Consider the following 19,101-nt stretch of genomic DNA (forward strand, 5'->3'; position numbering starts at 1 on the left):
CAGAAGAACTATTCATACGGTTTTCTTGAGCTCACAATTTGAGGGGGAAAATACAGTTTTACACTTTTAACCATCTTACTGTTTAGCACTATTGCTCATGAAACAGAACCTTGCTTCATGGTAACATTCACCCCTCATGATACCCAGTGTAAAGCAGAACTTTACAGATAACATTAGTCTTTGTTGCATGTTTAGTTGTCCATAAATGATTTTTCTTTTTCATCCAACAAAAGGGAGAGAGTTTGAGTGAAACATCATGTCACAATTTTACAGAAATAAATCCATTTATTTTTTATAACATTCCTTTTTCTTTTTAAAATGAGTACAGTACTTGTAGCTGAAGAACTCTGAAAAAAAAGCTACTGAAGACCTGGCACTATGTTGTTGAGAATTACACACCTGGGCTGAGAGATAACACCTTTATAAATATTTGACAGATAAAGATTAAATTTAGTGTTTTTAAACAAAACTACGGAAGTTACATTCACCACCTGGTATTTTTTGAAGACAAATGTGTATTTCAAAATCTGTAAAAATTATTCATTTCCTAAATTTTTGTCATCATGCTTCATTATAACCTGTTAAAATTTTACATCTGTGCAGCTGATTATGCCCAACTGTCAAACAAATGTTAATCAATGTAACAGGAGCAATAGCAAACTAATACTGCACAATCATAAGTGGACTGATTTAAGAAATACATATTTTTCACAAATGTCACGCAAACCCCTGTTCTTGGTACCATATATATCACTCAAGGATTTTTTCCACTTACATAAGTAAGGCTAAGTGAGAAAACATGTCAGAACATGATTACATAATAAAAAGTATATTATTCATTACAAATTTCATATCTATTATTACATACAGGGTACTGTGCTGTAATTTCTAAAGAAGAGTGCAAATGAGCAGGATTGACTTCTCTTTAAAGACCTTAGATACTTCCATGTGGCCTGCAAGCAACACTGGTGAGGACAGTTCATGAGTGTTATACTGATTTGGTGTACATGTGCTGGTACAGGACAGTGAGGTGCTCTACAGGTTGTCAATAAAGGCAGCCATTCTAGTTTTCTACATGAAAGTGCAGGCACTGTGAAAAAGCAACTTTAGAATTGTTTCACTTGTCTTCATGTAAACATTTATCAGTCTGTCATATAGTGTATGTATTGATTGATCTACACACACATACACACCGTTTATTTTAGGTAGCTATATCAAGAAATTCTTCTAAATTCTTTTTGATGTGTGGTGGCTGAGATGCAGCCTGGATTAACAGGCTTTGACCCATTTGTGCAAAAAGTGCTTTTGATAATTTAGCTGTAGCTGTCCGAATATTTCCTCCAGCTCCGGGTAGCGATCCACTGTTTGTCATGTTTCCTAAGAGATGCCATAGGACAACTAAAACTTTCTGCTCTATAGCATGAGGCTTCCGTGGGTATAGCTCCATAACAAGATCTGTAAGAATTAAGAGAACACAATACAACCGTAATTACCATGCTGTAGTATATTATTTGTATTTTGTTTGCAAATACGATGACATCTATGAAGCCAATTTAAATAGTATCGCTTGTAAATCATCGCCCCCTCAGAGGCTTTTTACGTTTTTTAAAAGTTATATCCATCTACCACAAGTTAATAATTGTGACCATTCATTAAAAAGTGTCAGATAAACCTAGAAAAGAGGACACATTTTGAGGTAGGGTTCTTATAACGTCCTTTTCTCATCAGTATTGCAGTTTGAGTGTTAGGATAACTGACAGCGTGCTGGGCAACAGCAGCTCTACCGGCACGCTGACCACTGGATCACCAATTAAACCACTCCCAAGTAAGCCTCAGCAGTAAAGCTCAGCCTAATTGATTGGGATGGTCCAGAAGAGCCCCAAAGGCTAATTAGCCCATTACCCAAGGGGTAGAAAAGGCACAGGAAGGAAGTGCTCAGAAAGAAAGAAAGACTGCCAGGTTTTTCAGGGTCAGAGCCCACTGCATGGGCTATGTGCATGATTTCTGTGGCTGCAGGGCACATCTTGCCAAATGCGATACTATTGCTGTATGACAAACATAACCACTTGCATCAAGAAGGGAGTTTGGCAAATGAGAATAGAATACAAGTAAAAGTGAACTTGCAAAGCAATATGTAACTTTACCAGCAAGCTTTTCAGTCATGTCTTGTTTTGCTTTTCCATTCAAAAACTGGGCCTTTGTGCAGAATGGTTGGAGAAGCAAGTAATTATCTAAATTCAAAGAATAAAATGTTAAAAACCATCAGAATAATCACATTTATACAATAGAAAAGTATGTAGACAAGTTAAAATGACTTTATAAAATAAAATCTTCAGTTCACAATTTATTCAAATAAAACTACTGAACCAAAGAGACTTAAGATAGAAAGTCTCTTTTTTCACTGAAGATCAAAGGATTATTTTAACTTGTGAATTTTTATGAATAGCTACAAGAGAACTGATTTCTTGTAAGGACTAACTACTACATACTGCAGAGAGTTAGAAATGTACAAGGCCATGAACATCTACCTTCCTGCCCACTGGCCTAGTCTTCAAAGTTGCTTAACACTTTTAAATTCTATAAAAGTCATTACAGTTAGGGGCACTCAGCCATCTCAGCAGGTGCACCTCAATTTGCAGGACTGGGCCCTTCCTGTGTTATATAAGCTGACTTACAGCAACATTGTTGCATCAGTTTATGCACTGTGTAGGACTGATCAGGGCAAACTGCCTAAGTGATGGGAATGTGCAAAGTGAAAAAGGAAATGGATAGCCTCTGGTTTTTCATACTTCTCAAAAGTCACCAAAGTCAATCTACGCTGAGCTTATCAATATACTTAAACCCTCTCCTACCCACCATACATATACAATGGCTTGGTAGAAACAGTTTTATAAAGACTGGCTACTTCAAACAGTTAATTACCTAAATGTTGACAAAGAGCTTGAATAACATTTGTGGCAGCAGCATAGATCCCTGGATTCTTGGAGTTCAGGTTGTTGTCTACCATGGCTGGAATCAACATGTTGATAACAGGTGATAAGTTATCTTTCAGCAAAGGAATCATCTTGTACATTGTCTCTAGAGCTACCTGATTTACTTTGCTGTTGGAGTCATGTAAGCGAGACTTGAAAGCGTCAAAGATCTGAAAAAGCGTACAAATATCACAGGAGTTAGAGGAGTTTCATGTTTTCTCACACATTATTTGAGTAACTTGAATTGTGCACTTTACTCAAATAAGACTGATGTCATCTGGGATTTTATCCTTTTTACCAAGGTAAAATGGAGTTTGATATTTTTATACTGTATATAGTTCAAATGTATTCTAGTCATTCCCAGACAACACAATAAGGTTACACTAGCCTTCTGTAACTTTTGATCTGATAGCCGTATTTTCTGTGCTACTGATTTTTTTAAACAAGGCTACCCATTCAGACTGAATCCCTAGATTTTGCATGAGAAGAGTAGAGTGTCCCCCTCCCATATCATTTTAGAGCCATGTTTGTGCAGTGTTTAGCACAGTGGGGCTTGGTCTAGAATTTCAACCCCTGCATGCTACGACAACACAAATGATAAGGAATAAGTATGCCAAAGTGGTTTTTGCCTTCCTGAAGCAAAGACAAAACAGAAACAATAAGTATTTCTATTTATAGACTTAAGGCCAGAAGAGATTATTATGATCACCTATTCCAGTGGTCCTCAACAAGGGGTACGTGTACCCCTTGGGATACGCCAAGCTATTCCTCATCTAGATATTTGCCTAATTTTACAACAGGCTACATAAAAAGCACTAGCGAAGTCAGTACAAACTAAAATTTCATACAGACACTGACTTGTTTATACTACTCTATATACTATACACTGAAATGTAAGTACAATATTTATATTCCAATTGACTTATTTTATAATTATATGATAAAAATGAGAAAGCAAGCAATTTTTCAGTAATGTGCGCTGTGACACATTTGTATTGTTATGTCTGATTTTGTAAGCAAGTAGTTTTTAAGTGAAACTTGGGGGTACACAAGACAAATCAGACTCCTGAAAGTGGTACAGTAGTCCGGAAAGGTTAAGAGCCACTGTTCTAGTTTGACCTCCTGCATAACACAGAACCTCACTTAGTAATTTCTGTATCAAACCCACAATTTTTGTTTGAGCTAAAGCATCTCTGGGACACTGACAGAACAGCCAACTTGTGGGTGACCCATAACAACTTAACAAGAGGCACTGAAATGTAATCAAGACAATCTATTTTTATGTGGATTTCAAAGAGATGTACTAGACCAGAATTATTAACCCATTTATTTGTAGTAATAGAAATCAAGGGTAGATGCTAAGTGTATGTGTCTGTGTTTACCAGTATCTTGTTAGAAGCTTAACAATCTAATTAGCTGTAGATGCTAAATCCTGTTCCTATCTTATAATTAGGGTTGTCAAGTGATTAAAAAAATAATTGTGATTAATCACACAATAAAAAAATGAATCACGATTAATCACACTGTTAAACAATAAAAGAATACCATTTATTTAAATGTTTTTGGATGTTTTCTACATTTTCAAATATATTGGGATTTCAATTACAGCACAGAACACAAAGTGTACAGTGCTCACTTTATATTTATGTTTTATTACAAATATTTGTGCTATAAAAAACAAAATAGTATTTTTCAATTCACCTCATACAAGTACTGAGTACAATCTCTTTATCATGAAAGCTGAACTTACAAATGTAGAATTATGTAGAAAAAATATAAATGTATATTTGTGTGTATATATATACACACACACACACATTATTATATACATATATAATAATGTATATAAAATAAAACAATGTAAAACTTTAGAGCCTACAAGTTCACTCAGTCCTACTTCTTGCTCACTTAGCTACTCAGACAAACAAGCTTGTTTACATTTTCAGGAAATAATGCTGCCCGCTTCTTGTTTCCAATGTTACCTGAAAAGTGAGAATACATGGCACTGTTGTCGCAGGTGTTGCAAAATATTTCCGTGCCAGATGCATTAAAGATTCATATGTCCCTTCATGCTTCAACCACCATTCTAGAGGACATGCGTCCATGCTAATGAGGGGTTCTGCTCAATAACTATCCAAAGCAGTGCAGACTGATGCATGTTCACTTTCATCATCATGAGTCAGATGCCACCAGCAGAAGGTTGATTTTATTTTTTGGTGGTTTGGGTTCTGTAGTTTCCACATCAGAGTGTTGATTTTTTTAAGACTTCTGAAAGCATGCGCCACACCTCGTCCCTCTCAGATTTTGAAAGGTACTTCAGATTCTTAAACCTTGGGTTGAGTACTGTAGCTATCTTTAGAAATCTCACATTGGTACCTTCTTTGCATTTTGTAAAATCTGCAGTAAAACTGTTCTTAAAATGACCAACAGGTGCTGGGTCATCATGTGAGACTGCTATAATATGAAATATATGCAGAATGTGGGTAAAACAGAGCAGGAGACATACTATTCTCCCCCAAGGAGTTCAGTCACAAATTTAATTAACACAGTATTTGTTTAACAAGCATCATCAGCAGGGAAGCATGTCCTCTGGAATGGTGGCCAAAGCATGAAAGGGCATACGCATGTTTAGCATATCTGGCACATAAATATTTTGCAATGCCGGCTACAAAAGTGCCATGCGAACGCCTGTACTCACTTTCAGTTGACACTGTAACTAAGAAGCCAGCAGCATTATCTCCCGTAAATGTAAACAAACTTATCTGTCTTAGTGATTGGCTGAACAAGAAGTAGGACTGAGTGGAGTTGTAGGCTCTAAAGTTTTACATTATTTTGGTTTTGAGTGCAGTTATAGATTCATAGATTCTAGGACTGGAAGGGACCTCGAGAGGTCATCGAGTCCAGTCCCCTGCCCGCATGGCAGGACCAATACTTTCTAGACCATCCCTGATAGACATTTATCTAACCTACTCTTAAATATCTCCAGAGATGGAGATTCCACAACCTCCCTAGGCAATTTATTCCAGTGTTTAACCACCCTGACAGTTCGGAAATTTTTCCTAATGTCCAACCTAGACCTCCCTTGCTGCAGTTTAAACCCATTGCTTCTGGTTCTATCCTTAGAGGCTAAGGTGAACAAGATTTCTCCCTCCTCCTTATGACACCCTTTTAAATACCTGAAAACTGCTATCATGTCCCCTCTCAGTCTTCTCTTTTCCAAACTAAACAAACCCAATTCTTTCAGCCTTCCTTCATAGGTCATGTTCTCAAGACCTTTAATCATTCTTGTTGCTCTTCTCTGGACCCTTTCCAATTTCTCCACATCTTTTTTAAAATGCGGTGCCCAGAACTGGACACAATACTCCAGCTGAGGCCTAACCAGAGCAGAGTAGAGCGGAAGAATGACTTCTCGTGTCTTGCTCACAACACACCTGTTAATAAATCCCAGAATCATGTTTGCTTTTTTTGCAACAGCATCACACTGTTGACTCATATTTAGCTTGTGGTCCACTATAACCCCTAGATCCCTTTCTGCCATGCTCCTTCCTAGACAGTCTCTTCCCATTCTGTATGTGTGAAACTGATTTTTCCTTCCTAAGTGGAGCACTTTGCATTTGTCTTTGTTAAACTTCATCTTGTTTACCTCAGCCCATTTCTCCAATTTGTCCAGATCATTTTGAATTATGACCCTGTCCTCCAAAGCAGTTGCAATCCCTCCCAGTTTGGTATCATCCGCAAACTTAATAAGCGTACTTTCTATGCCAATATCTAAGTCGTTGATGAAGATATTGAACAGCGCCAGTCCCAAAACAGACCCCTGCGGTACCCCACTCGTTATGCCTTTCCAGCAGGATTGGGAACCATTAATAACAACTCTCTGAGTACGGTTATCCAGCCAGTTATGCACCCACCTTATAGTAGCCCCATCTAAATTGTATTTGCCTAGTTTATCGATAAGAATATCATGCGAGACCGTATCAAATGCCTTACTAAAGTCTAGGTATACCACATCCACAGCTTCACCCTTATCCACAAGGCTCGTTATCCTATCAAAAAAAGCTATCAGATTGGTTTGACATGATTTGTTCTTCACAAATCCATGCTGGCTGTTCCCTATCACCTTACCACCTTTCAAGTGTTTGCAGATGATTTCCTTAATTACTTGCTCCATTATCTTCCCTGGCACAGAAGTTAAACTAACTGGTCTGTAGTTTCCTGGGTTGTTTTTATTTCCATTTTTATAGATGGGCACTATATTTGCCCTTTTCCAGTCTTCTGGAATCTCTCCCGTCTCCCATGATTTTCCAAAGATAATAGCTAGAGGCTCAGATACCTCCTCTATTAGCTCCTTGAGTATTCTAGGATGCATTTCATCAGGCCCGGGTGACTTGCAGGCATCTAACTTTTCTAAGTGATTTTTAACTTGTTCTTTTTTTATTTTATCTGCTAAACCTACCCCCTTCCCATCAGCATTCACTATGTTAGGCATTCCTTCAGACTTCTCGGTGAAGACCGAAACAAAGAAGTCATTAAGCATCTCTGCCATTTCCAAGTTTCCTGTTACTGTTTCTCCCTCTTCACTAAGCAGTGGGCCTACCCTGTCTTTGGTCTTCCTCTTGCTTCTAATGTATTGATAAAAAGTCTTCTTGTTTCCTTTTATTCCCGTAGCTAGTTTGAGCTCATTTTGTGCCTTTGCCTTTCTAATCTTGCCCCTGCATTCCTGTGTTGTTTGCCTATATTCATCCTTTGTAATCTGTCCTAGTTTCCATTTTTTATATGATTCCTTTTTATTTTTTAGATCATGCAAGATCTTGTGGTTAAGCCAAGGTGGTCTTTTGCCACATTTTCTATCTTTCCTAACCAGCGGAATAGCTTGTTTTGGGGCCCTTAATAGTGTCCCTTTGAAAAACTGCCAACTCTCCTCAGTCATTTTTCCCCCTCAGTCTTGATTCCCATGGGACCTTACCTATCAGCTCTCTGAGCTTACCAAAATCTGCCTTCCTGAAATCCATTGTCTCTATTTTGCTGTTCTCCCTTCTACCCTTCCTTAGAATTGCAAACTCTATGATTTCATGATCACTTTCACCCAGGCTGCCTTCTACTTTCAAATTCTCAACGAGTTCCTCCCTATTTGTTAAAATCAAGTCTAGAACAGCTTCCCCCCAGTAGCTTTTTCAGCCTTCTGAAATAAAAAGTTGTCTCCAATGCAGTCCAAGAATTTGTTGGATAGTCTGTGCCCCGCTGTGTTATTTTCCCAACATATATCCGGATAGTTGAAGTTCCCCATCATCACCAAATCTTGGGCTTTGGATGATTTTGTTAGTTGCTTAAAAAAAGCCTCATCCACCTCTTCCACCTGGTTAGGTGGCCTGTAGTAGACTCCTAGCATGACATCTCCCTTGTTTTTTGCCCCTTTTAGCCTAACCCAGAGACTCTCAACACTTCCGTCTCCTATGTCCATCTCCACTCAGTCCAAGTGTGTACATTTTTAATATATAAGGCAACACCTCCTCCCTTTTTCCCCTGTCTATCCTTCCTGAGCAAGCTGTACCCCTCCACACCAACATTCCAATCATGTGTATTATCCCACCAAGTTTCAGTGATGCCAACAATGTCATAGTTGTATTTATTTATTAGCACTTCCAGTTCCTCCTGCTTATTCCCCATACTTCTCGCATTTGTATATAGGCATCTAAGATACTGGTTTGATCTTTCCTCCCAGTTTTGTCCTGACCGTCCTTTCTCTCTGACAATATAGCCCACACTCCCTCTTGTTTCCGACCCATCTCCCGGGTCTCCATGTTCCCCACTTATAGATTCATAGATTCATAGATTCTAGGACTGGAAGGGACCTCGAGAGGTCATCGAGTCCAGTCCCCTGCCCGCACGGCAGGACCAAATACTGCCTAGACCATCCCTAATAGACATTTATCTAACCTACTCTTAAATATCTCTAGAGACGGAGATTCCACAACCTCCCTAGGCAATTTGTTCCAGTGTTTAACCACCCTGACAGTTAGGAACTTTTTCCTAATGTCCAATCTAGACCTCCCTTGCTGCAGTTTAAACCCATTGTTTCTGGTTCTATCCTTAGAGGCTAAGGTGAACAAGTTCTCTCCCTCCTCCTTATGACACCCTTTTATATACCTGAAAACTGCTATCATGTCCCCTCTCAGTCTTCTCTTTTCCAAACTAAACAAACCCAATTCTTTCAGCCTTCCTTCATAGGTCATGTTCTCAAGACCTTTAATCATTCTTGTTGCTCTTCTTTGGACCCTTTCCAGTTTCTCCACATCTTTTTTAAAATGCGGCGCCCAGAACTGGACACAATACTCCAGCTGAGGCCTAACCAGAGCAGAGTAGAGCGGAAGAATGACTTCTCGTGTCTTGCTCACAACACACCTGTTAATGCATCCCAGAATCATGTTTGCTTTTTTTGCAACAGCATCACACTGTTGACTCATATTTAGCTTGTGGTCCACTATAACCCCTAGATCCCTTTCTGCCGTACTCCTTCCTAGACAGTCTTTTCCCATTCTTACCTGTGGGCTTTGCTCACCTGTCCCCGTCAAACCTAGTTTAAAGCCCTCCTCATCATCAACAACAAAATCTACATTTGTAAGTTGCACTTTCATGATAAAGAGATTGCATTACGGTATTGTATGAGGTGAACTGAAAAATACTATTTCCTTCGCTTATTTTTACAGTGCAAGTATTTGTAATAAAAATAATATAAAGTGAGCACTGTACACGTTCTATTCTGTGTTGTAACTGAAATCAATATATTTGAAAATGTAGAAAAACATCCAAAAATATTTAATACATTTCAATTGGTATTCTATTGTTTAACAGTGCGATTAAAACTCTGATTAATTGCGATTAATTTTTTTGAGTTAATCGTGAGTTAACTGCGATTAATTGACAGCCCCACTTATAATGCTTCGTTACTGTATTCTATGGACTCCAAAATCAAAAGGGGATATTATCATTTAGATGGGACTTGTGGTATAATAATATTATTGTCCTAATGTCTCCTTGAAACCTGTAATTCCACATAGTAAACCACTTGGGATCTGTCTTGTTAGTTTGAATGGCTAATTGCCTTATGTGAACGAATGCAACTAATTTACCTGCGTATGCATAGGAAATACAAGATTAGCATCAAAGTAACAATCTGCACTGCCAATTCTTTCTTGGGAAAGGTCCTGCTATGATAAAGGTCCTGCTTGTCAGCTTGCTAGGGAATTATAAAGGAAACTCATGTTCAACTGGTTTTCTACCTTGATCCCCAAGTCCTTTTTAGAGTCACTGCATACAGTCCCCATTCTGTAGGTGTGGCCTGCATTCTTTGTTCCTAGATTCATTACATTCTTACAACTGGCTGTATTAAAATGCATATTGTACAAATGAACTGTGGGAATGAAGAAAAATATATGTGTTTTGCAGTTTAAGTAATAAAGGGTTAAATTAGTTTAAAAAAATACGTGTTTCTGTAAGTCACATAAAGTGCAGGTCTGTTAGCAGTTGTGGGAAGGCCTTGAAAGTATGCAGCTTAATTGAAAAATTGGACCTGAGAGCTAATTGATAAGGTAGTAGTGAGAATCTCTGAAGCAGTACATTCTTATCAAGTCCTACAGAGAATCAGCATGAAGCTTAATGGGCCTTTGAAAGAGGATGTTTTTATATACAGTTACCTTCACAATGTTCGCAACAACGAGGTCTTGATTGTTCTCTGTGTCTGATAACAGTTGTTTAATTCCATTAATTCTGTCCCGGAAGTCTTTTGCATTCAGTAAGCTTGTAATGACCTTAACATATTCGGCACTTTCTAGTGAATTACGAGCAACTGGTTTTCTTGTAATTTCACGTGCTTCTGTAATCTCTCTGTTGGGGGGAAAAAAAGGATTACTGTTATTCGGTTAACATTCAGACCGGCTGGAACAATAGCTGTCAACTTTCTCAGCTATACAAACATCAAAAACTAAATAGAAAAAACTTCCTATCAAAGGCATTTTAAAGTAAGTTATTTAAAATGAACCATTTCTTACCCTACCCAAACTGTGGCTCTTCGAGATGATGTCAGTGTGGATCCAACTGTAAGTGCACGTGCAAGCAAGATCAGCGTCTGTTGGGGCTGTGCATGCACCCTATGCCTCCTCGTGCTTCTGTCCGAGGGCATAAAGGTCAGAGTGCCCAGGGACCCCTGCTCAGTTCCCCCACCACTCACAGCCCATGTTCGCAGAGGAGTGGGAATGGAGATCCAATCATGGGATCTGCACTAATGACTCCTCTTCAAAGAACCGGAGTTACTGTAGGGTTAGGAACTGTTCATTCGTCGAGTATATCTCATTGCTGATCCCAGTGTAGGCACCTGGCAAGCAGTGACTCTCCTGGGTGGTGAAATGAGGAACATCAGCTGCAGCAGGCAAATGGAGAGTGTAGCACTGCTCTCCCAAACTTGCCTGGCAGCTCAGTCTAATGCATAATGACAGACAAAAGTCAGTGGATTACTCCACATTGCCCCCATGCCAATCTCAGAAACTTAGCATATTTCTTAGCAGAGGATGTTGCTGGAGCTCTGGTGGAGTGAGCCTTGGTCTTCACTGGGAAAGATGTACATAAGAACGGTCATACTGGGTCAGACCAAAGGTCCGTCCAGCCCAGTGTCCTGTCTATCGAAAGTGGCCAATGCCAGGTGCCCCAGAGGGAATGAACAGAACACAGAATCATCAAGTGATCTCTCTCTTGTCATCCATCACCACCTTCTGACAAACAGAGGCTAGGGACACCATTCCTTACCCATCCTGGCTAACAGACATTAATGGACTTAACCTCCATGAATTTATCTAGTTCTCTTTTAAACCCTGTTATAGTCCTAGCCTTCACAACCTCCTCAGGCAAGGAGTTCCACAGGTTGACTGTGCGCTGTGTGAAGAATAACTTCCTTTTATTTATATATCCTAGATAATTGGTAACACTGTAAGATACATCATGTTATCCACTATTCTTTTGAACATCAAATGCAAATGAGATGCCTCACGTAAGAACTTCATATGAATTCATTTGACAGTAGAAACCAGAGCCAAAGCCAAGGTAGATTTATGCTTATTTAAATATCACCACAGACAAAAGGACTGATAACGGAGCTCAATGACACCTTGTCGCCAATGGCAGTGAAATACCCGATTTGTCATCCTGGAAGATTTCAGTACTCATACTGGCAAGGCTGCAGATTCAGCTTCATGCCCGTCACCCCAATCAGGGTATGGGCCGCCAACCACAGATCTCCAGAGTCCTCTATCCTGGGCCATTTGCTCTAGCTGGTTCCAGATATAGCCCATTTTTATGCTATCAGCCTGAAGGTTGCGTCGCCAGGTGTTTCTTGGACGGCCTCTTTTCCGCTTGCCTTGGGGGTTCCACCGCAATGCCTGTCTAGTGATGTTGGTTGGCTGCTTGCATAGTGTGTGTCCTATCCAGCCCCACCTTCTCCTTCTAATTTCTTCCTCTGCTGGAAGTTGACGGGTCCTCTCCAAGAGGTAGATGTGGCTGATGGTGTCTGGCCGGCAGATCTGGAGAATCCTTCTAAGGCGTTGCTCTCTTCATGTCTGGAATACAGCAACAGCTCTCCTGTCAACAATCGTCTCTGTCCAGCTTGCGTCCATCTTGTCTCGCTAATGCCTAGTAGGGTCAGGTTGTTGCTCCTCATCTCTGCTGCGACCTGCGCCGTCTTTCTTGACTCGTACATGGTCCTCACGTTCCATGTACCGATGATAATCCTCCTGGTTGCAAGAAGGGTAATCGGCTTAGTGGCTTCCTCACGACTTTCACCACCCAGCGTCATGCGTCTTCGAGTTGAAGGCCCTTCTTTTTCCAGGCTAAAGTCTCTGTTATCTCTACTGTTGGCGTTTCTGTAGCAAGTTAATTTTTTACGGGGTGGAGTTGCTAGCCCCACGCCCAACCCTCCTCCTTTATCCTGACTTGGGACAGGCAAATGACCCCAAAGGACCTCTCTGGTGGAGTTGCTGCAGATTCAAAAACCCCAAAACTCATCTCTTCACGAACTCTCACAGGTCACCTCTGGTCCAACAACCCTCACAGCCATTCATAACCTGGATATGATCTGCAGCCTAGATATCAAGATGGAAGACATTACAACCCAGACATGGTCTTGGACAGACCCTCACCTCATTAAGGCAGTGATCAGAGACCTTCTAGCATCCATGTAACAAGACTTATGGACTCCAAGAAATTCCAAAGCCTGTTACAGAAGACCAGCACCCCACTCACAGGACAAGGAGATGAAGGGCTCCCCACTCCAGCTTGCCGTCTCTCGCTGCTTGCAGATTTGCTGTGGCAGGCTCCTTCGACTGGCGTGGAAGGGCTCGCCATCTGGCCATCCACGACAACAAGAGTGGGGGAGAAGAAGGGGAAACGGTTCATCAGCCCTGCATAACACTCCACAGTAAATATGGGATGCTGATGCCAGGGCAAAAGGAGTGAACTGTGGGGGGTTCCTGGGTGAACCATAGGGGACTAGAGCAATAGAAGGGAGAGGGGGTTTGGGGCAACCAGCGGCTGGTGGCATACAGGCCGATCTATTGGGCAGATGGATTTGGGTGTTCAGGGCAGCAGAAGGGTACTGGTGGGAGCCAAGGGTGGTGGAGCAGGAGGAGAAGGGGATCTGATCTGCTTGTACCCAACAACCAACTGCCCATCTGTATTCCCAAAGTTCAGTACATTCACTCATCAAGAAGTTCTGGATACCCTAAAAGAGTCCTGGCTTCTAAAAGAGTCATGAACAAGTGATAACACGCCTGACCAATATAGCCAATGCCTCATTCAGAGAAGGAATCTTCCCTTCCTCTTTCAACCATCCAATAATCTGACCAACACCGAAAAAACCCACCCTGGATACTTTAGTCCTAGCCAACTATGGCCCAGTGTCAAACCTCCCATTCTTAAGCAGGCAACCAAGCAAGCAAAAGGCCAACTATAAGCTCATCTAACGGAAGCCAACATTCTACACCCAGCGCAATCTGGATTCAGGCCAGGACATGGAACTGGGACTGCTTTAGTGGCATTGATGGATGATCTCCTCCTGTCAATGGATAAAGGACAGACATCCATTCTCATCCTCCTGGACACCTCTGCACCAATTGACTCTGTGTGGAAGACAAAATCTTCTCCTAGAATGGTCCGAGCTTAGGGAATGAACTTTGTTAAGAACTAAGGACCATCACAAATCTCACCACTTCCTGCATTTCTCTGACCTGCCTTCTCTAATAATCACGTAGCAACAGGTATATTTATTTAATAAATATATTTTAATAGGAGAACAAAATCCCACCAAAACAAGACATTACACTGCATGTGCTTCTCATTCTGGAGAGAGGGTGAGGGGAAAAACACCACATGACAGATGCATAATCACTTTGCATATTGCTTTAAAAGACGGTTACTCACCGTTGTAACTGTTGTTCTTCGAGATGTGTTGCTCATATCCATTCCATTAGGTGTGTGCGCGCCGCGTGCACGATCGTCGGAAGATTTTCTACCCTAGCAACACCGGTGGGTCGGCTGTGGAGCCCCCTAGAGTGGCGCCTTCATGGCGCTGAATATATACCCCAGCCGACCCGGCGCCCCCTCAGTTCCTTCTTGCCGGCTACTCCGACAGTGGGGACGGGGGGCGGGTTTGGAATGGATATGAGCAACACATCTCGAAGAACAACAGTTACAACGGTGAGTAACCGTCTTTTCTTCTTCGAGTGCTTGCTCGTATCCATTCCATTAGGTGACTCCCAAGCCCAACTTAGGTGGTGGGGTCGGAGTGAGACATTGCTGTGTGCAAAACCGCTGATCCGAAAGCAGCATCGTCTCTGGACTGCTGCACTAGTGCATAGTGAGCTGTAAATGTGTGGACTGATGACCAAACCGCTGCTCTACAAATGTCCTGGATCGGAACTTGTGCCAGGAAAGCCGTCGAGGAAGCCTGTGCCCTCGTGGAGTGAGCGGTGAGGGTGCCAGGTCATAGCAAGTCCGGATGCAAGACGTAATCCAGGAGGATAGGCGTTGTGAGGAGACCGGTGAGCCTTTCATTCGGTCGGCCACTGCAACGAAGAGTTGCGTCGTCTTTCTAAAGTGCTTTGTGCGGTCAATATAGAAGGCCAGGGCCCTTCGTACGTCCAGGGAATGCAAACGTTGATCCTGGCGAGTGGCATGTGGTTTGGGATGAAAGACCGGGAGAAAGATGTCCTGGTTGATATGAAAAGGAGAAACCACCTTAGGGAGAAAGGCAGGATGTGGACGAAGCTGCACTTTATCCTTATGGAAAACTGTATAAGGGGGCTCGGATGTAAGCGCCCTGAGTTCAGAAACGCGCCTTGCTGAGGTGATGGCTACAAGGAAGGCTGTCTTCCAGGATAGGTACAAAAGTGAACAGGTGGCCAGTGGCTCGAATGGAGGACCTGTGAGCTTGGAGAGAACCAGGTTGAGGTCCCACGTCTGAACGGGCTGACGTTGTTGTGGGTACATCCGGTCTAAGCCCTTGAGGAATCTAACGACCATCGGGTTAGAGAATACCGAGGACGCGAGTTCCCCTGGGTGAAAGGCCGATATAGCGGCCAGGTGAACTCTAATTGAAGATATCGCCAACCCCTGCTGTTTTAGGGAGAGGAGATATTCCAAAATGAGAGGAATGGGTGCCTGCAACGGGGACATGGCTCGTTGTTCGCACCAACAGGAGAACCGCTTCCACTTGGCCAGGTACGTGGTGCGTGTTGAGGGCTTCCTACTGCTCAGCAGAATCTGTTGGACAGAGTGCGAGCATTGCTGCTCTGCCTGGGTGAACCATGGAGCAGCCACGCCGTGAGGTGGAGTGATTGCAGGTTGGGGTGACGCAGCCGGCCGTGGTCCTGAGAGATGAGATCCGGACACAACGGAAGCGGGATCGGTGTCTGAACCGAGAGTTCCAACAGTGTGGTGTACCAATGTTGTCTCGGCCACGCTGGAGCGACCAGAATTACCTGTGCCTGGTCTCTGCGCAATTTGAGCAGTACCTTGTGGACCAGAGGAAACGGAGGGAAGGCATAAAACAGGTGGTCTTTCCAGGGAAGGAGAAACGCATCCGAGAGGGAGCCCGGAGCTCGACCTTGTAGGGAGCAGAACACGTGGCACTTCCTGTTGTCTCGAGATGCAAACAGGTCTATCTGGGGAAACCCCCACTTTTGGAAGATGGAATGTATGATGTCCGGACGGATAGACCACTCGTGCGTCTGGAAGGACCTGCTGAGTCGGTCCGCTAGAGTGTTCTGGACTCCAGGGAGGAACGATGCCGAGAGATGGATTGAGTGGGCGATGCAAAAGTCCCACAGGCGAATGGCCTCTTGGCATAGAATTGACGAACGTGCTCCTCCTTGCTTGTTGATGTAAAACATGGCTGTGGTGTTGTCGATGAGAACTAACACACATCGGCCACGTAGGAGGTTGAGAAATGCCTGGCACGCCAGGCGCACCGCCATCAGTTCCCGAACATTGATGTGCAGGGCTAGCTGGGGTGCAGTCCACAGGCCCTGGGTATGGTGTTCGTTGAGATGGGCGCCCCAACCCAGAGATGAAGCGTCTGTGACCAGGTGCAGAGAGGGTTGTGGGGCATGAAATGGCATCCCCTCGCAGACCACATTGTGATCTAGCCACCAGGTGAGGGAGGTCAGGACCGAGATCGGGACCGTGACCACCATGTTCAGGCTGTCCCGATGTGGTCGATATATTGACGACACCCAGGTCTGGAGTGGGCGAAGCCGAAGTCTGGCATGCCTGGTTACGTACGTGCAGGAAGCCATGTGACCCAGCAGGGTAAGGCACGACCTCACCGTGGTAGTTGGGAATGCCTGGAGCCCTTGAATGAGGCTCGTGATGGTGCCAAATCGGTTGTCTGGCAGGATGGCTTGTGCACGTCTGGAGTCTAGAACTGCGCCTATGAATTCTATTCTCTGGGTAGGTTCTAGAGTGGATTTGTCCTTGTTGAGTAGGATGCCCAACTCGTTGAATGTGTGCACTATTATGTGGACGTGAGCTTGAACTTGCTCCTTGGTGCGACCGCGTACCAGCCAGTCGTCTAGGTACGGGAACACCTGTATCCCTTGCCGACGAAGGTACGCTGCCACGACAGCCATACATTTCGTGAACACTCTTGGGGCCGAGGATAGGCCGAAGGGAAGGACTGCAAATTGGTAGTGCACCGCGTTTACCACGAATCGCAGGAAGCGTCTGTGAGGTGGGTAAATTGAGATGTGAAAGTATGCGTCTTTCATGTCGAGGGCGGCGAACCAGTCTCCAGGATCGAGGGAAGGGATAATGGCCCCCAAAGAGACCATGCGGAACTTCAACTTTACTACGAATTTGTTGAGTCCGCGCAAGTCCAAGATGGGCCGCAGACCTCCTTTGGACTTGGGGATCAGGAAGTAACGGGAATAAAATCCCCTGCCCCTTAACTCTATCGGAACCTCCTCTATGGCCCCCATGGCCAGGAGCGTAGAAACCTCCTGTATAAGAAGTTGCTCGTGAGAAGGGTCCCTGAAGAGGGACGGGGAAGGGGGGTGTGAGGGGGGGATAGAAGAAAACTGGATAGTGTATCCCCTCTCCACCGTGCGGAGGACCCAACAGTCCGAAGTTATAAGGGACCAAGCGCGGTGGAAGTGGGAGAGACGATCCTGAAAGGAGGGGGCTGGATCCTGGGGGATGACTGGGGCACCGTCCTCGACCGCACCTTCAAAAGTTCTGTCTAGGACCTGAAGGTGGTCTTGGTGGCCCCTGGTTCTGACCGGGTTGAGGGCCAGCCCATCTTCTCCTACCACCTCGCCCTCGCCTCCGGGCCGAGTCTTGTCTCTGACGAGGCGGGGGGGGGGGGTAGAAGCGCTGAGGCTGCGGCCTAAATGGTCTGCGCTGAGGGCCCACAACATGCATCCCCAGGGAGCGCATGATTGTTCTCGAGTCCTTGAGGCTCTGCAGGCGAGAGTCCGTCTTGTCTGAGAACAATCCATGTCCCTCAAAGGGCAGATCCTGTAGGGTTTGCTGCAGCTCCGGAGGCAAACCCGAAACCTGAAGCCAGGAGATCCTGCGCATAGCGATACCCGAAGCCAGGGTCCTCGCAGCTGAGTCTGCTATGTCCAAGGAGGCCTGCAAGGAGGTCCGAGCCACCTTCTTGCCCTCCTCTACCATGGCTCCAAACTCTTCCCTGGACTCCTGGGGAATCAACTCCTTAAACTTCCCCATAGAGTTCCAGGAGTTAAAATTGTAGCGGCTCAGTAGCGCCTGTTGGTTCGCCGCTCTAAGTTGCAGCCCTCCGGCTGAGTAAACCTTACGGCCAAACAAATCGAGCCGCTTAGCCTCTTTTGATTTAGGCGCTGCAGCCTGCTGGCCGTGGCGCTCTCGTGCGTTCACTGATTCCACCACCAGTGAACACGGTTGGGGGTGGGTATACAAGTACCCGTAGTCCTTAGACGGGACAAAGTATTTCCTTTCCACCCCTCTCGCTGTGGGTGGGATAGAGGCAGGAGTTTGCCATATCGTATCCGCATTCGTTTGAATCGTGCGGATCAGGGGTAACGCCACCCTCGATGGGGCATCCGCTCCAAGGATATTCACGATCGGGTCGTGCACCTCCACTATCTCCTCTGCCTGCAGGTCCATGTTACGGGCCATCCTGCGCAGAAGATCCTGGTGAGCCCGAAGATCTATTGGAGGTGGGCCTGTGCACGATGTGCCCGCCACTGCCTCATCCGGAGAAGAAGAGGAAGATGCCTCCGGTGGAACAGGATCCAAGGGCTGGTCCTGGTCTCCCTGTTCCTGGGCTGGAGCATCACCTGTGCCTGGGTCCAGGGCGTCAGGTGGTCCGGACCCAGAAGCCTCCATGCCCCCTGGCGGAGGCCGAGAAATGGTGGACTCCGGGGCCCCTCTGATGGAGTGACCGGAGCGAGAGGTCGAAGCAATTGGAGCCCCTTGCGCCTGATGGTACGCCCACGGGGTCCAAAACGACCAGTGAGATGGGCCATGAGAATGGTCCTCTGCCATCTCCTGCCAATGGCCCAAGTCCTGTTCCTCGGCTTGCCCCTGAGGGGGGTATGCCGATCTC

The 19,101-nt window shown here is 44.4% G+C and overlaps 1 protein-coding gene across 1 annotated transcript in view; it reads right to left on the bottom strand.

The window, feature by feature from the left end:
• Positions 1-259: 259 nt before the first annotated feature.
• TOGARAM1 (TOG array regulator of axonemal microtubules 1) overlaps positions 260-19,101 on the bottom strand; it is an 87,529-nt gene continuing 68,687 nt past the window's right edge. The window contains exons 19-22 of the mRNA XM_054026183.1: positions 10,667-10,856; positions 2,923-3,142; positions 2,145-2,231; positions 260-1,455 (exon numbers count right to left, since the gene is read on the bottom strand). Of these exons, the coding sequence (XP_053882158.1) occupies positions 1,202-1,455; positions 2,145-2,231; positions 2,923-3,142; positions 10,667-10,856 (751 nt within the window). The 3' untranslated portion in view covers positions 260-1,201. The remainder of the gene's footprint in view (positions 1,456-2,144; positions 2,232-2,922; positions 3,143-10,666; positions 10,857-19,101) is intronic.

Source organism: Malaclemys terrapin, chromosome 4 (genome assembly GCF_027887155.1).
Source record: "Malaclemys terrapin pileata isolate rMalTer1 chromosome 4, rMalTer1.hap1, whole genome shotgun sequence".
Lineage (NCBI taxonomy): Eukaryota > Metazoa > Chordata > Testudines > Emydidae > Malaclemys > Malaclemys terrapin.